The 22,349-nt window shown below is 48.9% G+C and overlaps 1 protein-coding gene across 1 annotated transcript in view; it reads left to right on the top strand.

Annotated features, from left to right (window-relative positions):
• Map6 (microtubule associated protein 6) overlaps nucleotides 1-20,786 on the top strand; it is a 71,463-nt gene extending 50,677 nt beyond the window's left edge. The window contains exons 3-4 of the mRNA XM_027942524.3: nucleotides 1,496-1,692; nucleotides 19,585-20,786. Of these exons, the coding sequence (XP_027798325.3) occupies nucleotides 1,496-1,692; nucleotides 19,585-20,644 (1,257 nt within the window). The 3' untranslated portion in view covers nucleotides 20,645-20,786. The remainder of the gene's footprint in view (nucleotides 1-1,495; nucleotides 1,693-19,584) is intronic.
• Nucleotides 20,787-22,349: the final 1,563 nt, after the last annotated feature.

Below are 22,349 nucleotides of genomic sequence, written 5' to 3'. Positions count from 1 at the left end.
ACCTGTCACATCAGCTGCAAGATACACTCTCAGTCATTAGTTACTAAACAGTTTGTGAAAGTGTATTCGGGAGTTTTCTTATAACACTACCCTACCTGATTTGTATCTCAATGTGAATTCATACTCGGGGGAAGGAGGTTGGAGATGGAGCTTGCAAGTGGGAATCGCACATGCCAAGCAGCCTTATTCTGTGATGTCAGACCATATGGAATTGGGTACACATCATCTCTCCTGCATACAACAGCAGAAAACATCTGACAACCTAAATACCTTTAGAACCCAAACCGTCTTTTCTCTGCTTTTGTCCTAAAGTCTAGTACTCAGGTGGAGTTTCCTAAGTGGCCAGGACCATTTTATAAGTAAAGGAATTACCCAACTCAGTTTGCCTGAAACATTTCAGGAAACCTCTCCATTCCAGACAAAACAGGATGACTGCTTACCTTCTTGGCAGATCAAGGGTGACTGAAAATCAAAGGAACTCAGCAAGTCAATGTCTCACCCACAGATGCAGTGGGACCCAAGACATGGGGTTGGCATTGAACAAAAGAAGATTCCAGTGGAGGAAGGAGGAAAGATAGGGGAAATTAAATCTAGAAATCAATGGGCCTGAGTAGCATATCGACCCATCATGCTCAGTGGCTCCAGAGTTCTCTGAGAAAGAGCAGGCTATGTCCTCAGAACAAGGGGGAAGAGTTAGAAGAGGGATCCCAGGGAGAGTGGATTGGGCTTGGAGCAGCTGCTCTGGGAGAAATTGTCGAGGTGGCCCATCAGAGATGTGGCTGGCCGTGCAGCCCCAATGGCCTGGTAAGGCTGGACACATCCCAGCTCAAAGGATCTCAGTAAGAACACTTCTCCATGTGCGTTCCCATCTCAGAGACAGGGGAAGGCCAGCTACTCGCAGCAATAAGCCACTGGGATCCTAGCATCTGACATCAGCCAAAGTTCATCTTGCATGAGTAGCTGTCCATCAAGGTGGGCTGAAGCTCTTCTCCTCATGCCTCTTCAGCCTAGGCCTGGGGTGATGGAGCACCCCGCTCTGGGCAGAGGTGCAGAGAGCATTGGAAGCACAGGCTGACTCTCAAGTCCTGGCCTGGAAGTGACCCACGTCCCTTCTCACATTTCAAGGACTACAGGAAATCATATGCCTGTGCCTGAGTTGAACAAGGTGATGAGGTATAATATTCCCACAGGGAGGGACAGCAAATGCAGCATAACAGTGACCTGCCTGCCATCTGGGGAGGGGGCCACCTAGGGAGGGGATAGTGAGTCCATGCAGCCAGAGAGAGTGCTGCCATAGAGACTAACCAGGGAGTTCAGACAGAGAAACCAAAAGGCCAGTGTCACTGGAAGTCCTTCCTCCACTGTGCTTCCCGTGTCAGACTTGCTCCCCGTTTTCCTTTGATTAATACTGTAATGTCTTCTTCTCTCTGAATCCTCTCTCCCACTCCCTCCCTTTGTGTTTCTGTATTTGCGGTCCGTCTGTCTCTCCATACAGGTGGAGAAACCTAGTGTTCAGAGTTCCAAACCAAAAAAGACCTCAGCGAGCCATAAGCCCCCGAGGAAGGCCAAAGACAAGCAGGTGGCGTCAGGCCAGGCTGCCAAGAAAAAGAGCACGGAGAGTCCCAGTGCCACCAAGCCCGACGACAAGGAACAAAGCAAAGAGATGAACAATAAACTGGCTGAGGCTAAAGAGTAAATGTCACTGCACTTTCCTTTTATTCTTCTCTCTCTCTCTCTCTTTTTTTTTTAAACCAACAAACAAAAAGGCCACAAAATTAATTAGAGACTTCCCCTCTGCCTTGGTCCTGAGTGTTCCAGGAACTCTTTGGTTTTGTTCTTTTAGTGGAGGAGCCCTGGTTCACACACAGGGCCACGCCTCCTCCTGAGGGTGGCCTGCGTCACCCTCGGGACCCTGGGACACCAGGAAGCCTTGTGCACTGGCCGTGCCTCCCCCTGGGGACCGTACTCAGCCAGCTCCAAGCCCACCTCCTGGTGGGGCTTGGAAATGTCTGCTGTAGGGTCTCTTCCTCCTGCTCCTCCCAAGCTCTGTGTCAACTGGTTGATTTTGAACTTTAGATGAAGTTTCTTTTCCAAAGTTTAGAGGGTGATCATGTGCTATAGAAGCTCAGCTTATGCTTCATGATTGACAACATTTGTGGAAATGTTAGAAACAAAACGAAGGAAAAAACAACCTTGGCCTTAATGTCAATGGAATGGAGTTGTCTGTTAACTTTAATCTTCTAGAATCTTCTGTTAGAAGTGTGTGCCTGTGTTTTGTTTCCTACTGGTGGGCTTTAAATTGTACACCAAGTGATAGACAGGCTCCTGGTGATGGAGACCAGGCCAGCGGTGGTAAAGGGTGGGTGTTGTAGGTATTGTAGGTGTCATAGGAAGGCCACAGCTGTGGGAGGCTGCCTTCCCATTTGTCCTCGGCAGGCTGCCAGCGTTGCAGAGTGACAGGTCGAGGGCGACTAGGGATGAAGGGTTGAGGTGGAGGGAGAGAGGACTTAGTGCGCGCTTTCAGTTCCTGAGATGCCGCAGCGGCAGGCGTGGCGGTGCTGACCCTCCCTCACTGAAGGGTCTCGCTCTGCTCCACAGAGGCCAGCGGTGCCAGTGCCGAACTTCAGGTCGGGTGTTTCTGTGACACAGCTGCAGGCTAGGAGAGGACCCTGTGAAATATCTGGCAGGTCTTTTTGACCTCATTGATGGAAATTTTTAAAAGCAGCTCTCAATGTATTCTGTGATGCGTGTCTATGTGGCCAAAGCCCCGGGGGAGGTGAGTGCCACCATAGCTGTGCTAGAGTTGTGTTGTAGGAATTAGGGAGTCATTGTGAAAGATCCCCAGTGCTTATGAGGGAACCCCAAGTGTCTACCAGAAAGAATATATTTGCAAATGTGAGGTGTGGATTGCTCCTGTCCTAGAAGGCCATCTTCCCCAGCATTCTGAATGGCTGGGCTGTGGCCAACAGGCAGCCTCTGCCCGGGTGCCTTCTTTTTGTCTTGGAGGAGAAGAGTGGAGGTCTCCCAGCTCCATACCTCAGAAGCCCCTCCGGGTCCTCCCAGGTTAGAAGCAGCAGAGCTCCTGGGCTCTCTTAATCTCACTGCCCAGGCAGCAAAGTGTCTGTGTTCTATTTTGTTTGTTGCGAGGCTGGTTGAGAAGGTCTTTGCAAACTAATACAGCATGTGCTACGCAGGCCTGGTTTTAATAAAACAGGAAAACCAGAAAGAAGAGTCTGTTCAGGCCACTGCCACCTTCCTTTCCCTCAGGGCGTGGCCTGTGAAGGAGAAGTGCCGAAGGCAGGAAACGCTGGTGAGTCCCAGCGCTTATGAATCACAAATTTTAAATGCCTATCCGGAAGTGACTGGCATAGATCTCAGTACTGTTTCCGGCAACTTGTTAGCTAATCATAAAACTTACCAGGGAACTCTAACAACTTGATCTAACTGTATCCAGAGAATTTGCAGATTGGTCATTCTCTTAAGATTTCAGCATTAGCCAGACACGTGGATGCTAGCTACAGCTTGGATTTCTCCATGGAGCATTTTGCAGATCCAGTGAACCAGAGTTTACGATGCACAGGGGATCATTCAGGGGTCACTCACATATCGAATGCCTTGTGTCAGCACTGTGCTAGACTCGGTAGGCAGTATAAATAAATCTGTCTCCACAGCAGCACAGCCAGAAGAATGCACCTGATGGTCCCCTATGTATAGTGGCTGAGCCAAGTTGGTGTTGCCCAAGTCAGGGTTTGCTTCAAGGGCCTCACAGGCTTTTGCAACCATTTTGCAGCCCCAGGGACTGCAACTCCTACCCTGCCCTGCCCAAGGCTTTAGATGACAGTATAATCTCCTTTTCAACCTGTCAGTGCCCCCTTCTTTGTCACACACCCACCTGAGAAAACTCTGTGGTTCACTTTGACTCTTGAATGTGTCACTTTCCTGGCAAGAAATTTCCTTTGATTTCTACTGTTTACAAATAAAACTCAGCCAGTCTCGTTCTATATCCTGAACGTACTGAACGAAACTGATCTTGGTTCCTCAAGCAGTGTTTGGTGTTGCCTTTCTGGAGGTGACCGAGCTTCCAATGCCTGTCCTGCTCATTTGCATACATTTCTCTGTGGTTGCTGCTCCTACCCCCAGCAAGAGGGCTGGGACAGAGACTTGGCCCTTGTCTGCTTGGCCCGCCTGCAGAAATCCCCGCAGAGCTGTGCGCTGGCTTCCCCAGCTCTGTCTTCTCTGCCCAGGATCCCGACCAGCCCATATAGCTGTGCCTCACTGAGGCAGACAGGAAGTGTCTAATTGCGATTTTGTGGCCTGGGTTTTGTTGCATACCACAGATTGTCTATGTAACGTGTAGCGCACACCTCTCTTGGTGCTATTTCATTCCCGCTGTTAGTAAGAGAATGACAAAAATATTCATGTATAGCCAATTGATTGTGACGTGCTTGTGGTCTGTGCTTGCTCAGAAAACAGACAACCGAACAGTTTTTCCAATTATAAATAAATGCTAAAGACGAACACCACTTTCTTGATCTTATTTCCTTGGTGAGGCCCAGCTGAGTAGGTGAAGGAAGCAACCTTTGGCATTTGAGCCCCTCTCCACGAGCTGTGCCCTGCAGTTGTCCTGGGCGACTCCATAATGCAGCTTGACTCTTTTAGATTGCCTCAGATACTAATTGCAAGCAGTCAGACTAAGTGTTGGGAAAGGCGAAGATGGACCGGGAGACGCACTGGCCTAAAAGGTAGCGTAATGTTTTGATCCCCTGTCTCCGGATGAGTGACCCCTGCACCCCGCCCAGCCTTGCTGTGCTGGGAGGCTGGGCTCCGACTGCAGCCCTCCCTGTGAGGAACCAGGAGCAGTGCTGGTTCTGGCCTTTCTCCTTGCAAGGGATGGCAGGCTTGTCTTCACTTGCTCGTTTAATCTATGGTCATTCTAGAGGGTTCACCTCCAGGGGCTGGCTTTCCATTTGGGCACGGGGACTGCAGTCGCGTATGCCTATCGTGGGGGTGCCGAAAAGCCACCAGAGAGGCCCAAAAGAGGTCACGACAGATCAGGTAGTTGGGAGCTCAGATGAAGGACAGCTTTCTTCCTCTGGGGGTTGGGAGTCGTGGAAGGCTTTGTGGCAGAGGGCGCCTCGGAGGGTGGTGGGATATGGGGGTGCAGGGGGTGCAGAGTATGCAGGTGAGCAGGTCTGGGGATAGGAAGGTGGGTGGGGGACCAGGGGAGAAACTCAGTGCTAGGGCCAAGTTTTCTCACTTTGTTATCCTTCTGGTAAAGTGGGAGACAAAAGACTTCATTCTCTTCATTTTCAACATGTATTGATTGGATACCTTGTGTGTGCCAGGCACCGTGCTGGGCACTAGGGAAGCAGGATGACTGAGACTCTGCCTCTGATCACAGTGGGGCATGAAGGAGGAATCCGTTCTAGCTGGTTCTGTGGATCAGGAAGGACTTCAGCGGATGGGTAGGTGTTGACCAGGTGAACAGAGCCGGGGGTGGCCGAGGCATGCCAGGCAGAGGGGTCTCTACGAGCCAAGGTGTGGAGGGGTCACACCCCCCTGGGGGGAGCTCAGGTTCGGTTGGGATGGGAGTAGTTCATTTGGGAGGAAAAGGGCAAAGGCTGGAGAGTGGCAGAGTTCAGTGGCGGAAAGGCCTGGTGCCATGAGACAGTGGCTGCTGACTGGGATCTCCATTTCACCCTCCCCGGTGGCGCCCACACCCCGCATGCTCCACCGCCATGCTTATCCCCCCTCCCCCTGCATTGGCAACTGCCACAGGTCCTCTCCGGCTCTAGGCTAGGAGCCCTGGGGTGGGACTTTTATTCTATTGCTGGCCCTGATTTCTAAGGCTTTTTTTGGGGGGGCGGGGGTGGAGAGGCAGTGGTAAAAATCAATCAAGGGTAATAATTTTTAAAAACCCATTATATATTTGTTTTCCAGATGATTAGAAAAATTCCATTCACCTGTCCACTTCTGTATGATGCAGAAAACACAAAAATGGTTCAATACATGAAACAAATACATACTAGTCAGATCTCTTTAGATCAGTTAATGGGGAAAGACAAAGTAGGGATTGAGAGAGATGGTAAAGAGACAGGAGAGAAGCAGAGAGGTAGGAAGAGAGGCAGAAAAAAAGACACAGAAACACACACAAATAAGATACCGAGAAGAACCTGAAGAATAAGAGAAGGGAGATACACTCAGAACCCAGGGAGGGCAAGACCTGGGCACCAGGGAAGGCAGGAGGCGGAGGTCTGGCCGGCTTCCCTGGGTTGCCTGGTGAGCAGGGCTCCACCTCACACCTGCAGCGCCCCCCCACTCCCCACCCCACCCCGTGCTCCCGCAGCTGCCCGGAGCTCAACCTGCTGCTCAAGTTGCCTTCCTACAGCAGAAAACAAGCAACTGAAGCCAGCAGTCTTGTTTTTGTTTTTTTATATTTTTAGTTGTAGATGGACACAATACCTGTATGTTATTTATTTATTTTTATGTGGTGCTGAGGCTGGAACCCAGCATCTCACATGTGCCAAGCAATCGCTCTACCACTGAGCCACAGCCCCAGCCTCCGTCTAGCTTTTTTTTTTTTTTTTTTTTAGATGGACACAACACCTTTATTTTATTTTTATGTGGTGCTGAGAATCAAGCCCTAAAATTGATCATTGTTTTTGCTAAATTAGTCATGAGCATATTTCAACTCTTCCTGCAAGTTTGTACATTCTTAGTGAAATTCTTCCCTCTTTTTCTATTTTCACTGGGGTTAAAGATTTTATAACCTGTGTCTCACAGGTTTGGGCAGCTGTGTCAGGTCCCATGTCACAAGGGCTATGGACACCCTTAGCATGCCATCGTGGTCACAAGGTCCTTTTACTGCTCGGATGTCGTACAGCAGTTCATGTTCTCAGGAGGTAGCCTAGGGACCAACACAGGTGAAGCAAGGCTCCACCCCAGCCCCACTGAGGCTGGCACTGCTGAGACACTGGTCTTGGAGGACACGGGTCAGGAGAGTCAGCTCTTTCAAAGGCAGGACAATAGACTCTCCTGCATGGTACCTGCAGAACTAGGCAGGCACCACCCACCATTGAGCATGCGCTTCCTCACGACACCCAGTCCATCCTAGAACACCCATAACAGGGAGAGCTAAGGCCAGCACCCTTGCACGCTTTAATATTTACTGTGTGGCTTCTGGCGGATGATGGTGGTGCCCTTCGGCGTCACCCTATTGGTTGGATGGAATCTGTGCGTTGTGCAACGCTGCGCCTTTCACCAGCCTCTTTGAGCTTTGGTGCCCTCCTCTGGAAATGGAGGCACTAGTACCCGGCTCAGGGGAGCAGAGTGGGAAGGACATGACACGAGGGTGGTAGGACACAGAGTGGACACTAAACACAGCATTTCAGGCCCTTCCCCTCCCTTGATAGTACTTGGAAGGCAAGAGTTCCATTTCTTGCCAATAGAGAAGCAGTACATATGAGCTCGCTGTGCATGGTACACACTCTAAAGAAGAACACTTCTAAAGCGTTCCAGCTATTGCATTACCGTGAGCCCACAGACTGAATAATGTTCTAAAATTTTTCATTTCTTGATTGCTTACAAAGCATTTCTTTCTGTTGTTTCATTGAGCACCCCACACCCCTACCCCGACCCTGCCCCACCAATGCTGTGGAGCATTGTTTCCCCAGGTAACAGATGGAAAAGTGAAGCTCAAAGGAAAGGAAGCACCAGGGGCCAGGTCTTCCCTTCCACAGCCGGGGCTTTTTCTGCCCTCTTCTGAAGGAGGCTGGGCTGGCCTGAGGTGAGTCAGGTTTCAGACAAGTGGGACTCAGTGGAAACTGCACCTCAACCCTTCAGGACCACACTCTGGTTGGGCCATTCGCCCTCCAGCTGGCTTGCCCAGCACCCAGCACCCTCTTCAAATCCTCGAGTTTAGACACAAACTGAGGGAAAATAAGAATTGGATCAGGTCTTCACACACCACTGACTCAAACATCTTGACTGGACTGATCATTGTCTCAGTCAAATACACAGTGTTTTTCCTTAGCTGATTAGGTGACTGAAATACGTGGTTAACTACAGAACAGAATGGTCCAACAGATTTTCATTCACCAGAAATACACTTGATACTAGAGATACCAAAAGAAAATTGTCATCCGATACTCCAGGTATCGGATGACAGGCCATCTTTTTGTGTTTTTTTATTTCAAACAGTGAAATTGAGCTTGAGTTTCTGCCCTCTGTCCTCATGTAAGTGGCGGCCCATCACTTGTTAACTTGGCATTGTATATAACTATCTCAACAGATGGCCCCAGACATCTTATCTGAGGCCAAGGGAATTTCAGAGGCTGAGAGGAATAAATTACTGCCACTGCTACTGGCTTAAGCTGCTGGAGGGATCTTTAGACTTGCAAATCCGACCATGTCACACCCTGCTTCCAACCATCCGTGGGCTCCTGGTGGCCTGCAGAAGCTTGTTGTTCTCTCAGTGCGCCATGCTGCTTCTCACCTCCATACCTTCCCCACGCTGTCCTGCCTGCCCAGAATGCCCTTCTCCTGCTTCTCACCTGGCTAACTCATCCTTCAAGACTCTGCTCAGGGGACTGCTCCAGGAAACCTTTCCGTACCTCCCAGGCTGGGTAAGATGCTCACTGTGTGTGTCTCCATCACAGAACTTACCATATATCCTGTGTCATCTGCTCATGTGTGTCTGCCACTGGATCACGTTTCCCCCAAGGGCAAGGTCGAGCTTCTTCTGTCCGTTTTTGTAGCCTATTTCCCGGCCTGATGCCTATTCACACAGAATGTCTTCTGGAGTATTTGTTGAATGGACAATGAATGAATGAATGTGTGAATGACCATATTCATCCTGTGCCTCCATAGTCACCATGGTGCCTCCACAAGGCTTTATTCTGTCTAGTGACTTTCCCTGCTCATATGAAAGAGGTGCTTTTGAGATGCATCACAGCAATGGCAGAGCCTCTGTTCTAGCCAGTATACATCTGCACTTTATATAATTACTTTTTCTAAACAGACCTGATTTCATAAATTCATGAACTCTTAATTACAGGGTAATCTTAAGAGGTTACCTCATCCTACCCCCTGCCCAGTGCAGAGCTTTTAATTCTGTGATGACAGAAAGGTATTCTCCCTACCCCACCCCAGAGCCACATCCTAGAAGGAAGGACTCAGAATTAGAGCCAACAGTCCTGGTTCTAAATCCAAGCTCTGCTTTCTGCTAGCTGTGTGACTGCCACTGAGTTGATTTCTTTAAGCCTCAAAGAGGTGATAATAATAGTAGTCTCCACTGCTTTCCAAATCAATTCCTTTCTCAGGTTCAGGAAGTAGGAACTGGGCCGGCAAAGGATAGCATGTTACGGGAGCCTGGTTGTTTTTGGAGTCTGGGACAGCAAATAGGAAGAGTATTAGGATTAAGAAATTAGGAATGGTCCTAATCAGCTGGACTGTTATGAGAGGCTGACAGGGGTGGGCGATGAAGTCCTCTGTAAATGGGGAAGTGTCACGCTCTGTCAATACTTCAGTTCTTGCTGGCCATCACTGCCCAGTTACTTATCTCCCCTGGTCCCAAACTGTGTGGTAGCTGGGGCCACTCAGGGAAAATCCACTCCCTCTGCCATACGCTGGCCTGAGGTTAAGACCATTTAGAGATGCTCTTGCCACCTGCCTCCCCAACCCCAGCCCTTCATCTCTCTGGTCTCTCCTCCTTCAGCAGACCCTATAAATCACCTTGTACAGATTCCATTTTTGCAATTACATGTTCATTTGAATTGATCTCCTTTGGACACATGAAGCCAATTTTGATAGATTGCTCCAGATCCCATCCTTTGCTTTAGTGGGGAGAAGGGGAGGACAAAAATGGATTATTAAATTCCCAGGAGCACAGAATGAGACAAGAACTGAGCCATTTCTGTCTGGTGGCCCTAATCCAGGCCCTTTACATTTTAAAAAGGGTCGTTAAAAGGATTATCAGATTCCTAGTGGCCCATTGAGACCATCAATCTTGCCCTTGACTTTGTTTTCTTTGTGTTAACACAACCAAGGATGCTTTTTATAATATCTCTGGTGCAACTGGGATTTTAGTTATTTATTCTTAGCAGATAAAAATTTAGAAAAAGGATTTAACAACAGTAATATAAGTAAATAAGTAAATAGCAGGGCAGAAAACAGCCCCCCAACCCCCTGCAGACCTAGTACAACCCTTCCCCTGATCTTCACTAGAGCATTTCCTCCCGAGGGGACCCAGAGAGTAGAAAAGGTAGGAATCTGCCCCAGGTCTCTGGTCTGGCTTTTATGAAATGCAGAGTTTTCCAGTCTACAGGAAGGGATGGAACATTTATTTGGCTTTTAGGCATTTGGCCTAATTTCATCCTTAGAATAAAGTTAGAGCCCGTTGTTCTCCCCATTCATAGACAAAGAAATCAAAACCGAGTGATTAAGAACAAAGTCACACAACTTATAAGTGATGAGCTAGATTTGAAGCCAGGTCTGGGTGACTCTAGAGTGCATCCTCTGTCTGGTCCTTGGGCCATCACTGGGATTCCTGTTGGGAAAAAGGCACACATCCTCCTGAACAGGAGTCTCCTCGTTCTCTCCCAAACGTACCACTCCAAACACTCATTTGTGGAAAACGAGTCACGTGAAGGTCACAGATGCAGGGTTTGATCAGCACAGCTCACCCCCCCACCAACCCAACCCAGAATTAAGCCTTGTGGTGGCAATATTTGTCTAGTTGTGGTCCTAGCTACTCTTCTGGTGGTGATGAGCCACATCTGGAGGACTCTGTGACCCTAGGCTGGTAGACTGACTGGCAGCCACACAGGTAGATCTTGGACGTGAGTGGGGATGGGCACTCCTAGACCAAGAAGACACTGCCTTCTGGGGATGTCTTCTTTGCCAGGGGCAAAGTCAGCCAGGGTCGGGGAGTGGGGTGGTAGTGGTGGTGGTGTCGTGTAATAGAATTAGGGTTGAGGCGATGCAGGACTGGCCAGGCAATTGTTGGGGGCTTAGCCCCAAAGGACAAATCTCTCAGTTAATGCAACTGGGAGCTCTGATCAGAGACCTGTAGAAGTCACTGGCTCCAGCCAGAACTAGTCCGGGTCAGCTCATGTGGAACCCAGTTCAGATGCAGCAGACAAATTTGGAATCTCTGTATTTGTAGAGAATGAGCTCTTCAGTTAAGGTCCTGACGTTGCTGTGTGTTCCCTATGTGGCCTTTGGCAACTTACATCCCTTTCTGAGCCTGTTTTCAAGTTCCGGAAAATGGATGAGAGAATGAGCTCTATCTGCAGCCTGATGCATTGTGAGAACCAAAAATCATGTTGTGTGTATAGTCCTCCTAGAAATCCAGAAAGACACATAAAAGGCTGCTAAGGTACAGTGCCACCTGTAAACGTGATTGTCAGCAGTTGATCTTGTATGAGTTTTTTTTAGACCACCTACTGGTGCCAGCCCCATGCTGGAACTTTCTGGATCTCTACTATATTCCATGGCCTAGCACATAGTAGGCACTTTAAAAATATTTATAGGAACATTTTGTTTGAAAGGAAGAAAGCAAGAAGGTGAGAAAAGAGAGAAGGGGAAGGAAAGAGGGAGGGAGGAAGGGAAAGAGAGAAGCAGCAGACGTGGGGGTCCCTGCCCTTGGAGCACAGACCAGAGGCAGCTGTGAACCAGTTGACAACTGAAGTGAGGGAGCAGCTGGGGTGGGGGCCTGTGGGAACACTGGAGAAGCTGGGGGCTGGGTGTCAGCAGTGGTCCCACTGAGGAAGTGGCCCTGGAACTGAATCTTCAGTCAGTGAGGGGGACTTCCATAGACAGTGGGGCGGTGGGTGGCTGGCAGCCAGCTCTGCAGACCTGAGAAGCAGCAGAGTGGCAGAGGCTGGTGAGTGGGGCATGGGGTCCAGGGCAGAAGGGTGTGTCCTGTTTGGAGATCTCACCTGCAGTGTGGCTTTTAGTTCTGGGCTCACACTCCCAAGAGATGGGAACTAACCGAGACAGGTTATGAGGGCGCCAGGTGAGACAGTGAGGGCTCTGGAAGCCAAGTGTGCAACTATTGTGACGTTTGTATTACACAGAGAGGCCAGGAATTAGGACACAACTGCTGCCACTTTAAATTTCTGAAAGGCTGTCCTGAGGCAGGCAGCAGGGTGTCCCCAAGAGGGTGGCTCCAGAGTTCGAGGCCTGGATCAGGGCAGGGTTGTGCAGAGTGGAGCTGCAGGAAACACAAGTTTCTAGAAGTTCAGATCTAACCAGTGATCACCAAGGAGTAGGCCACCTCACTGGGGCAGGTGCCAACCCCAAAGACAGCCCAGCCAGGTGACAGGGGACAGCAGCAGAGGCCCAGAAGGCCCCACTGCCCCCCGGCCTGCCCTCTGGTTCGGCTCTATGGAACTGTGCTTCCATGAAACAGAGAGGGAAGACTTCTCCTACCAAGGATGTCTTTGTCCCTTAAAGATCCGTTGGAGTCTCTGAAGAGACACAGGCTAATAGGGGCTCAGGGGCAGGGCTGGGGTGGCACCTGGTGCTGGGTGGCAGGTGTTTGGAATGTATGCTTAACAGTCTTTCTGGTGGCTGCTCAAGGCAGAGCCCAGGTCTCATTTCTGTGCTCCCAGCCCCAAGCCTAACACAGAGTAGGGATTTACTAGATTTTGTCCAATGAATGGATGAAAGAAAAAAATAAAAGAGAATAAAGAGAAAAAGTCACATACATACCAGTCATTCAAGACTTGCACCCGGGAGGCCAGGTACTTCTGTCAGCCAGATGCTGCTAGGTACTCAGGACACAGAGAAACAAAAAGAGCCCCACAGTCTAGCAGGAGAGTTAGATAACAACCAAACAACATGTCAATTACTGAAATAGAGCTCCCACAGAGTCCTGTGGGGGAGAGAGCGGAGAGAGCTTCTTGCCTCTTATAGATCCTTCCTAAGAATAATGAGCCTTCCAATCCCCCAAGGCAGTGTTCCCATCTCTGGGTTAGGAGTTTTGTTTGTCTCTAACAAACAAGGGCACATGTGCAGGGCCCATGGAGGCAGGCAGGCAGGGAACAAAGCCATGATATCACCCTGTCTGGTACCCACTTCCTGGGTCCACTGTGGCATCATTGGCCTGGTCCCCATTCTTCCTATCCTGACCATCTTTGCTCCAAGTGAGTGTGCTCACTCCTTCTACCCTCTCCCTGAGGCTGGAAGGCCAGTGCTTTCATCTGGAGCTGACTATGCATTTGCTGTGTGGCTGTAGGAGAGCGACTTGCCCTCTCTAACCAGATCGCTAAGTCCCTCTTTGGGCCTACCATTTACTAAACAACCTGTATTCTAGGAGTCGCTCTGCAAGCACTCAGCTAATCCCCTTTTGAAAGATAAGGAAACTGAGGCTTGAAGACTAGTGCGGCCATGATGGCCACCTTGTGGCTAGGAGCTAGGTCAACATTAGAACTCGGCTCTACCATCCTCTGGCCAGTTGGTGCACTTTCTCCTCCAAGAGGTTACTTTTTATATCACGTGTAACAGTGTATGTTAAAACATCTATCACAGGTCTGGCAGGTAGTTATTGCCCAGTTAATAAGTGTCTCTTTCTTCCTTGGGGCATTTCTACCCTGCGGAAGGCAGAGGATTCTAGGACAGGGCCCTGTGCTAGGAATGCTATGTAGTTCTGGGCTGCTTTGATAGTAAAATAGGAGACGATCTGGAAGGGAAAAAAATACACACGGGCAGATTATAGGATCAGGATTGTATGTAAGAACAGCAGTCAGTGGGAGGCAATGCAGGCCTTTCTCCATCACAGAGCCCTGTGATGCTGCTCTGGCTCTGGGAAGCAGAAATCAAATGTCAGTGTGGTGTCCTTGGGAGGCCTTAACTGTCTCCATGGAAACAAGAAAAGGCAGAATGTGAAGTATCTCAGACTTAGGATGTTTCACCTAATCTCGGAAGGCTAAGTTTTACAAAGAAGTCAGAATCTGGCACAGAAAGCAGAAAGGCATGCTGGACAGGCACTCTACCCTAGCCCAAAAGGCTCTTCTTTATTCACTCATTGGAATGTATTTAGTCTGGCCTCCCTGGGTCAGGGACAGTTTTAGGTACAGAAGATACAATGATGTACAAAATGGACTTGGTCCCTCGCCTTTGAACACTTCCATCTAGTAGGAGACACATTAATCCAAAAGAATATAAGAAATCGCAAAGCCGGGCGCAGGGAGCACGCCTGTGATTCCAGCAACTCAGGAGGCTGAGGGAGGAGGATCGTGAGTTCAAAACCAGCCTTAGCAACTAAGTGAAGACCTAACAACTCAATGAGACCCTGTCTCAACATAAAGTATAAAAAAGGGCTCAGTGGTTAAAGGCCCCTGGATTCAATTCCTGGTGCCAGGAAAGAGAGAGAGAGAGAGAGAGAGAGAGAGAGAGAGAGAGAGGAAGGAAGAAATTGCTAAGAAAAAAGAGAGAAAGGAATGTTTCAGGGAGAGCTGGCAGTAGTGGGGCCACCACCGACTGTGGGCTCAGGGAAGGTCCCCCTGGGCAGCGCTCCAATGAGCAGACATTAATCAGGTGAGGAGGGGACAGGAGAATTTCCCAAGAGACACAGCATGTGCAAAAGCCATAAAAATGGGAAGGAGCTGGGCATGCTGAAGGAACAGGGGGGACCCTGGGGGCTGGGGCACAGGAGCCAGGGAGGTGGTGGGAGCAGACTACTCAACTGGATGACCACGAACAGACCTTACTCTTTATTCTTTGTGCAAGGAGAAGCCACTGAAAGGTTGGTTGTGAGCAGGGAAGGGACAGGACCAGATTTGCTTTCTTGAAACATGAGGATCTCAGTGTAGAGAATGAATTGGAGAAGGGCCAAGATGGGACCTGGGACTCCAGTTAGGAGGCTGTGGACAGTGGTCTAGAGAGTGGACGGCATGGCAAGGGAGGTGGTGAGATAGATGGGACTGGAGGTCGCAAGAAGGAGGTTAGGCGAGCGTTTCAAGGGAGAGGGAGATCTCACCCTGGATGACTGGGTTCCTGGATGGGGCCAGGAATAGAGGATAAACTAGATTTCCGCAATGATAGTCAATCTTCCTGTTTGGATTCCTTGTTCTAGATGCTGTGCTGGGCAATGGGGCTGCAGGTGAGGAGTGTAGCCCCTGCCTTTGGGGAACTCACAGTCTGCTGGGGGAGCTGCCTGGCAGCTGGGGCACCCAGGAATGTGGAGGGAGACGGCACAGCGGTGCTGCAGATATACACACAGGAGGAGCTTGTGAGGAGGTGGGACCCAGGCCAAGCCTTCAAGGTCAGCCAGGGCTTCTTCAGGGAAGAGGGGTGGAAGAGGTGACCAGGAGGCAGGAACAGCAGACATAGCACAGAGAGACTGTAAACAGCATGAGAGGACAAGGCAGGGAGAAGGGCTCAGAGGAGGGCTGCCTTCCTCCATGCTGCATGAGGGTCAAAGGAGATAAACTGTTCTTGCCATTACCGTGGGGACGGACTTATTTGTGTAACACACCTGAGCCCTCTACACATGCCAGGAATTATGACTTCAGATGCCTGCCTAACGGGACCCTCTGATCCTCTGTCCTAACAATTAGCACTTTTATCGTTATCCCCATTTTACAGGTGGGGAAACTAAGGTCTGTGTAGTTGGGAAATTGCCCAAGCTCTCAGGCAATGAGCAGCACAGAAGCCAAGTTAAACATAGCTGGTCTTTCTCACTTTTGAGAGGTCAGTGCTGTAGGGCGCCCAGGATGGGAGGTAAAGGGCCTGTATCCTATGCAGTCTTCAGAGTATCTGCAGCTGGCCTAGAGAATCAGGTTCAGTTAGGCAAGTCAGCCATGCCCAAGGACAGCTGGCCTGTGGCTGAGAAGGGCTGACTCCAGCCCACATCTTCTAGCCAAGTTCCATGCTCCCTTCCACTCAGCACTGCGATCGCAGCCCCAGCACACTGGAGGAGGTGGGCATTTTACAGATGGGGAGACTGGCAGGGAACTGTGGGGCCAAGTGGCAATAGTCAGTGTCAATGAGGTTTTCATGGTGCCCCTGATGGCAGTTTTGTGCATAGGAAAACTTGTCAAGGCCATTTTGGTTTTAAAAAAGAATGCTTAAGTGAGCTGGGGATATAGCTCAATTGGTAGAGTGCTTGCCTTGCATGCACAAGGCCCTGGGTTCAAAGCACCACAACAAGAAGGAAAAAAAAAAAAAGGAGTATGCAGGATTAAAAAAGAATGCTTAATTTATAAAAGTAAGAAAGTAAAAAATCCAGTGGGATGTAACAATGTCTGTTAGGAAGAACCTTATTTATAACTTAATTCAACTCCCCTAAATAATTTAAGTTAAATTATAAATACTTTAAAATAAATGGAGCATAAAAATATGTTGGGTATCAGGTTGTCACAAAAGTCCCATTATTGTTTTTATAGCTGTCTTATATTTTTCAACTTTAAATTACAAGTCTCATTTAATAGATCAATGGCTTGCCTAGACCTGTGCAGGAAACAGCCTGCCAATCTGTCACCAGCAGGGCCAGGGCAAAGCCAGAAGCTTTTCTTCCCCAAAGTGCCCTGAAAACATGTCGGTCCCGTCTCCCTTTCCTTCTATCTCATCAGATGCCATGACGGCAGCTGGTTGAAGGGTTTAATGCTATTTACTTTCTTCTCAAGTCCCATCCACCAGAATTTTCGATAGTACAAAGAAGTTGAATTTTGCTTTTCTCAACATGAAGAAAAGTTAAAAGAGTTTCTGCTATTTGGTCTTCTTACTTAAAAGATCCAACATTGCTTATTTTAAAATTGCCCAACAAAGGGACCCATTGCCAGGCAAACACTCTTACCCCTAGATTTTATTTCATGATAAAATATAGGAAGTAAATGTTCAGGCTTTCATGGTAAGTGGCAAAGGGTTTGTTTTGAGACAGAGCCTCACTATGTTGCCCAGAATGGTCTGGAACTCCTGAGCTCAAGCGATCCTCCCATTTTAACATACCCAGTGGTTGGGACCCAAGCGTGTGCCACCATGCCCAGGCACCAAAAGGGTTTTAGTTATTCATTTAATATCCTGATTATATTACAAACTTCCTTATAAAAAGAAAAAAGTACATAAGAAAAACTAAAATAAATTATCATTCTAACTTAATTATTCTATTACATGATCACAAGATGAATCTATTATTCTAAGATGACAAAGTATCTTAAACATTACACATAGTTTCAAGCTAAATCAAAGCAGATTTTTCCTAAAGTTAATACAATAAAAAGTTAACAGTTTGCGATTAACTTATCAGTTCTAATCTTAATTCTAAACTATCCCATGATTAAAGACATTTAGCTACTAAGGGAAAGTATTTACTAATCAAATCAATACAAGGTTATTGATCCCTGCAATTTTGGGGTTAGTGTACAGCTGGCTGAGAGTGCTTATTAGACTGAGGTTTCGGGGGGTGTCATGGGAGGCAATGCCACAAACATCCAGAGAAACTCTTTCCTGCCCAAGGCTATAGCTGAGGAGCCAGGCTTGTTTATGATCTCCATGCCAACAGGGCACTCCCATGGCCTGCCAATGGGGTAGTTCTGTAGCCCAAGCCCCTGAGATCAGGCTTAACCCTGGTCACCATCTTTTGCCCCCTCTGAGCTTTATCACCCCATCAAGAAGACTGTGCCCAGGTCACTAAAGGCCTGAGAGGATACCTCTAATCGATTCCCTGCTTGATTCTGTTCTGAATTCAGTTTTTCATTTTCCTCTCTGGCTAGCTACCAATGACTAGAATGGTTTTAATATCATCTTTGGATCCTGCATACTCCTGGCTCTGTCCTCATGGCCAGTACAACTGCGCTTTGTGCTGAGCCAGGAGGCCTCCTTCAGCTCTCCCAGCTACTGTGATACTCAGAGACAGCGAGGGAACTGGACAGACAGACTGCCTGCCACAGTGGACCCCGATGACAGGGGTCAGCCCCTAGGCAGCTTGAGATGCCAAATTCAGTGAAAACCTTCTAGATCACGACTTAGAAGAAGAAAAACAGCCCAAATTTGTGTAATTTTACTTCTAAGCACAAAAATAGAAAAAATAATCATAAAACTGCTCAATCCTACCTTGGTACCAAGCACTCTGTGTGCAGACCTCTATCATCACAAACTTGGGAGGAATTTCACTATTCCCAACCAATAGATGACAAGGGAGGCCCAGAGAGATTAGTCCATAATGAGGTGAGGAAGCATTGCCAGGTGGAGGTGTCACTGGAGCAGCTGCAAGAAGCAGGTAAGACTATTCCTGAAAGCCTGGGAGGACCTGTGAAGATGCTGACATGGTTCTAAGCTCACGAACCTTGTGGTGAAGAGTAGAAGACTAATAATTAGAGCTCCCTTGCACTGAGCACCTGCTCTGTGACAGACCCTGGAGCAGGAAAGACCACAGATCAATCCCAGGGCAGAAAGACCCAGACCTTAGTCCCTGGTGTCCCCTCACTGCCTTCTTCACTTGCCCTCTCTGGACCTCAGTTTCTTCATTTAAAATCTAGAGTAATAAAATCCTACCATGTGCTTCCTAGGGCTGCCGTGTTCTGAAATGAGATATGAGAAGTGATTTGGAAGGCGTCATGTGCCCAGGGGTGCCAGGGTCTGTGGCGCCAGTTGAGCAATACCTCTCTTGAGTGGTGGCTTTTAGTCTGGCCTTCGAGGAAGGGGTGAGAGCTGGCCAGGCCGGAGTGTGGCAGTGTTTGTCACATGCTCTCTGCAGGTGGGTGAGTCAAAGGATGGGGAGGTGGCTGCAGTGAGGACTCTTGGCTACAGGAAATAAGTACAAAAGCTTTGGAGCAAGAGAGAGCAAGGGTTCAAGGAGAGTAGAGGAAATGCAAGTGGGGACAGAGGGAGGGACAGGCCCCCCTCACTGCCTGAATGGGGAGTCCCAGCCAGTTGCCTACCAGAAGTGGGGTGTGGTGGGAGTGTTGTAGGAAATAATGGGGTGTACTGTCTCTAGAAAACTGAAAAGCAATAATGGAACTAGTTAAAAGTCGATCTAGTTTGTATTATTATCATGTGCTTACCATTCTAAAAAATATTGGTAATAAGTACTTTTCCCTTTACGAGAAGGAAGACATTCCCACTACCCCCTTTCATGCTATGTGGTGACCCCTTGCCCTTCCCAGAAATCAGCTCTTAATGCTACAGGGAGAAAAGAAACTTGGAAGTCCTTGAAAACAAGGACGGAGTGGTCCAGCCTGTAGGGTCACCTGAATGGAAGGCTAAGATGGCCCCAGGATGGGACCAGCAAGCCTCGAGGGATAAGTAGGGGCCTGGGTGGAGTGTGGGCTGGACTGGCTACTGGGATGCCCACTGGATGACTCCAAGTCCAGCTGCAGTACTGCCGTTGTCACCCAGGCACTGTCCCCTGTGCCACGTGCAGGTTATAATCAATTGGCAAACACATTGAATGACTGGTTCCTGCCCTTCACCCACCCCACATTTTTCACTAACACAGAAATCAGATTCTCCTCCTGCCTCACCAATAAGGACTGCCCTGCCCAAGCTCCACTAGGCCAAGTTTTATCAGGCAATCTGTGCTCTGCCTTATCCCTGGCCCAAGTTCTGTCCTCACAGTGACCACCTTTTTCTCCTTTGCAGGAGCCCAGTCCAACCTGCCGGAGAGACACATAAGAATCAAGGTCCTGTAGCCACAGAGGCAGACAAGGATCAAGGTCCTGTGGTCCCAGGGCTTCTGAAAGGTCAAGGCCCTGTGGTCCAAGAGCCTCCAAAGGATCAAGGTCCCATGGTCCCAGGACCTCCAAAGGATCAAGGTCCTATAATCCCAGGGCTGCTGAAAGGTCAAGGCCCTGTGGTCCAAGAGCCTCTGAAGGATAAAGGTCCTGTGGTCCCAGAACCTCCAAAGGATCAAGGTCCTGTAGTCCCAGGACCTCCAAAGGATAAAGATCCTGTGGTACCAGGATCCCTGAAAGATCAAAGTCCTGTGGTCCCAGAACCTCCCAAGGATCTAGGTTCCATGGTCCCAGAACCAGCCAAGGACCAAGGTCCCTTGATCCCAGAGCCTGTGAAGAACCAAAGTCCTATGGTTCCAGCTAAAGTTTTAGATCAAGGTTCCATGGTACCAGCATTTCTGAAGGATCAAAGTCCTGTGGTTCCAGCACCTGCTAAGGATCCAGGTCCCTTGGTCCCGGAGCATCAGAAGGATCAAAGTGCCATGGTCACAGCACCTATAAAGAGTGAAGGTCCTATGGTCTCTGGGCCTGGAAAGAGTCAAAGTTTAGCAGCCCCAGAGCCAGTCAAGGGTCAAGATGTAGTGGTCACTGAGCATCTGAAGGGTCGTGATTCTGTGGTTATGTCACCTGTAAAGGATCAAGGCCCTGTGTTCCATGAGTTTATGAAGCACCAAGACCCTATTATCCCAGCACTAGCCAAGGATCAAGGTCCTATGGTCTCCGAGCCTCCAAAGAATCAAGTCCCCATGGTCACTGAGCCTATGAAGAAGCAAATTCCTATAACCCAGGTGCCTCTGAAGGATCAAGATCCTCTGGTGCCAGCACCAGCAAAGGACCCAGGTCCTACGGTTCCTGAGCCTCTGAAGACTCAAGGCCCCAGGGGCCCTCAGCTGCCCACTATCTCACCTCCACCCCCTGTCATGATCCCAACTGTCCCTCATGCAGAATATATTGAAGGGTCCCCTTGATGCCCCACCCCTTGATGTACCATCAAAGGAGCTGGCCGTGGAAGGGCTCCTCCCCTCCCAGGGCAGCGAAGACACAGTTAATCTGCATGAAACGTGCTGTATAGTCTTGCTGGAATCTAATAAAACTGGTCCTTCTGGTTCAGCAGTGTCTCCTTCCAGCTCTGTGGGGGAGGGGGCACATGCGTATACATGCCAGTTTGCTCAATAGCGTACACTCTCGAAAGCAGGCAGGCAGGCCCACCTGGGCCAGAGGAGTCTAAGAAATGCCCAGTGTTTAGCTTTCGTAGCTTTTTGGCCGAAATGCCCCAAAAAGAACAACTTAAAGGAGGGAGAGTTTATTTGGTACTCACAGTTTCATAGATGAACCACTCCATCGCTCTGGGCCTGAGCACATCATCAGGGAAGGACCCAGCAGAGGAAAGCTGCTCAGCTCATGGAGGGGTCAGGAAGCAGAGACAGAGGGGGAAGGGGCTGCAAGGAAGACGAACCAGTCTGGCCATGCCCCCAGTGACTCACCTCCTCTAGCCACACCCCACCTCCTATGGTTACCATCCAGTCAGTCCATTCAAACTAGGATGGACTGATTAGATTACAGCTTTTATAATCTAATCATTTCACTTCTGAATATTCCTGGATTAACTGCAGCTGCCGGGTACCTCATATCCAAACCATAACTTCTAGTTCCTGTGAGTTATCAGCATGAGATGGGAGTGGGCAGGTGATGCTAGGACATCAAGGACAAAATCCCTCATGAAAATGATCAAGACAAGCCAAGGTTCAGAGCCCATGGAAGCCTAGCAAGGGCTACCAAATCCCAGCAGGCTGAGCCCTGGATGGGCTAGAGTTGGAGCCTGCAGATGAAACAGGATCAGGGACACAGCTTGGCCCAGAGTAATGCTAGGTGATAATTATTTGTCACAGACTCCATTTTAAAGCTCACACAAGAGTTAAACTTCTTGAGAAAATTAGGCCTCTGATCATGAGTGTCAGGACACTACGGAGAGCAGAACCTGCTCTGATGATCTTCATTCAATATCCATGACGGCTCAACCAGGGGCTTCTAAAAAAAAAAAATGCCTTGAACCTGGTACAACAGCACATGCCTGTAGTCCCAGCTACTTAGGAGTTTGAGGTGAGAAGATCACTTAGGCCCAGGGGCTCAAGGGCAACCTGGGCAACAAACAAGACCCTGTCTGAAAAAAAATTTTTTTAACTGGGTGTAATGGTTCAAGCTGGTAATCCCAGTGACTTGGAAGGCTAAGGGAAGAGTATCACAAACTTGAGGCCAGCCTTAGCAATTTAGCAAGGCCCTAAGCAACTTAACAAGTAGCAAGATCCTGTCTCAAAATAAAAAAATAAAAAGGACTTGGGATATGGCTCAGTGATTAAGCCCCACTGGTTTTAATCTTCTCTCTCTCTCTCTCTCTCTCTCTCTCTCTCTCTCTCTCTCTCTCTCCCCTTAACAAAATAAAAATAAAAAATGCCTGAAGTCCCCCATTCATTCGTATATGCACCAGACTTTTCCTCAGTACCTACTTTGTGCCAGGATTAGGGTCACTGTGGTGAAGAATCACAGTCTTATGAAAATAAAATGGGGTGTGGGACCAGGCCCCAGGACAAGTAAAGGCCTGGTCTTGAGAGGACAGTTAAAGGGGGATACCCACTGGGGAAGACAGGAAGGCTTCCTGTGGAAAGTGGCTGTGGA

The sequence above is a fragment of the Marmota flaviventris genome, chromosome 9 (assembly GCF_047511675.1).
Source record: "Marmota flaviventris isolate mMarFla1 chromosome 9, mMarFla1.hap1, whole genome shotgun sequence".
NCBI lineage: Eukaryota > Metazoa > Chordata > Mammalia > Rodentia > Sciuridae > Marmota > Marmota flaviventris.
The sequence above is the reverse complement of the archived record's forward strand: the minus strand, read 5'-3'. Positions and strand labels throughout refer to the sequence as shown.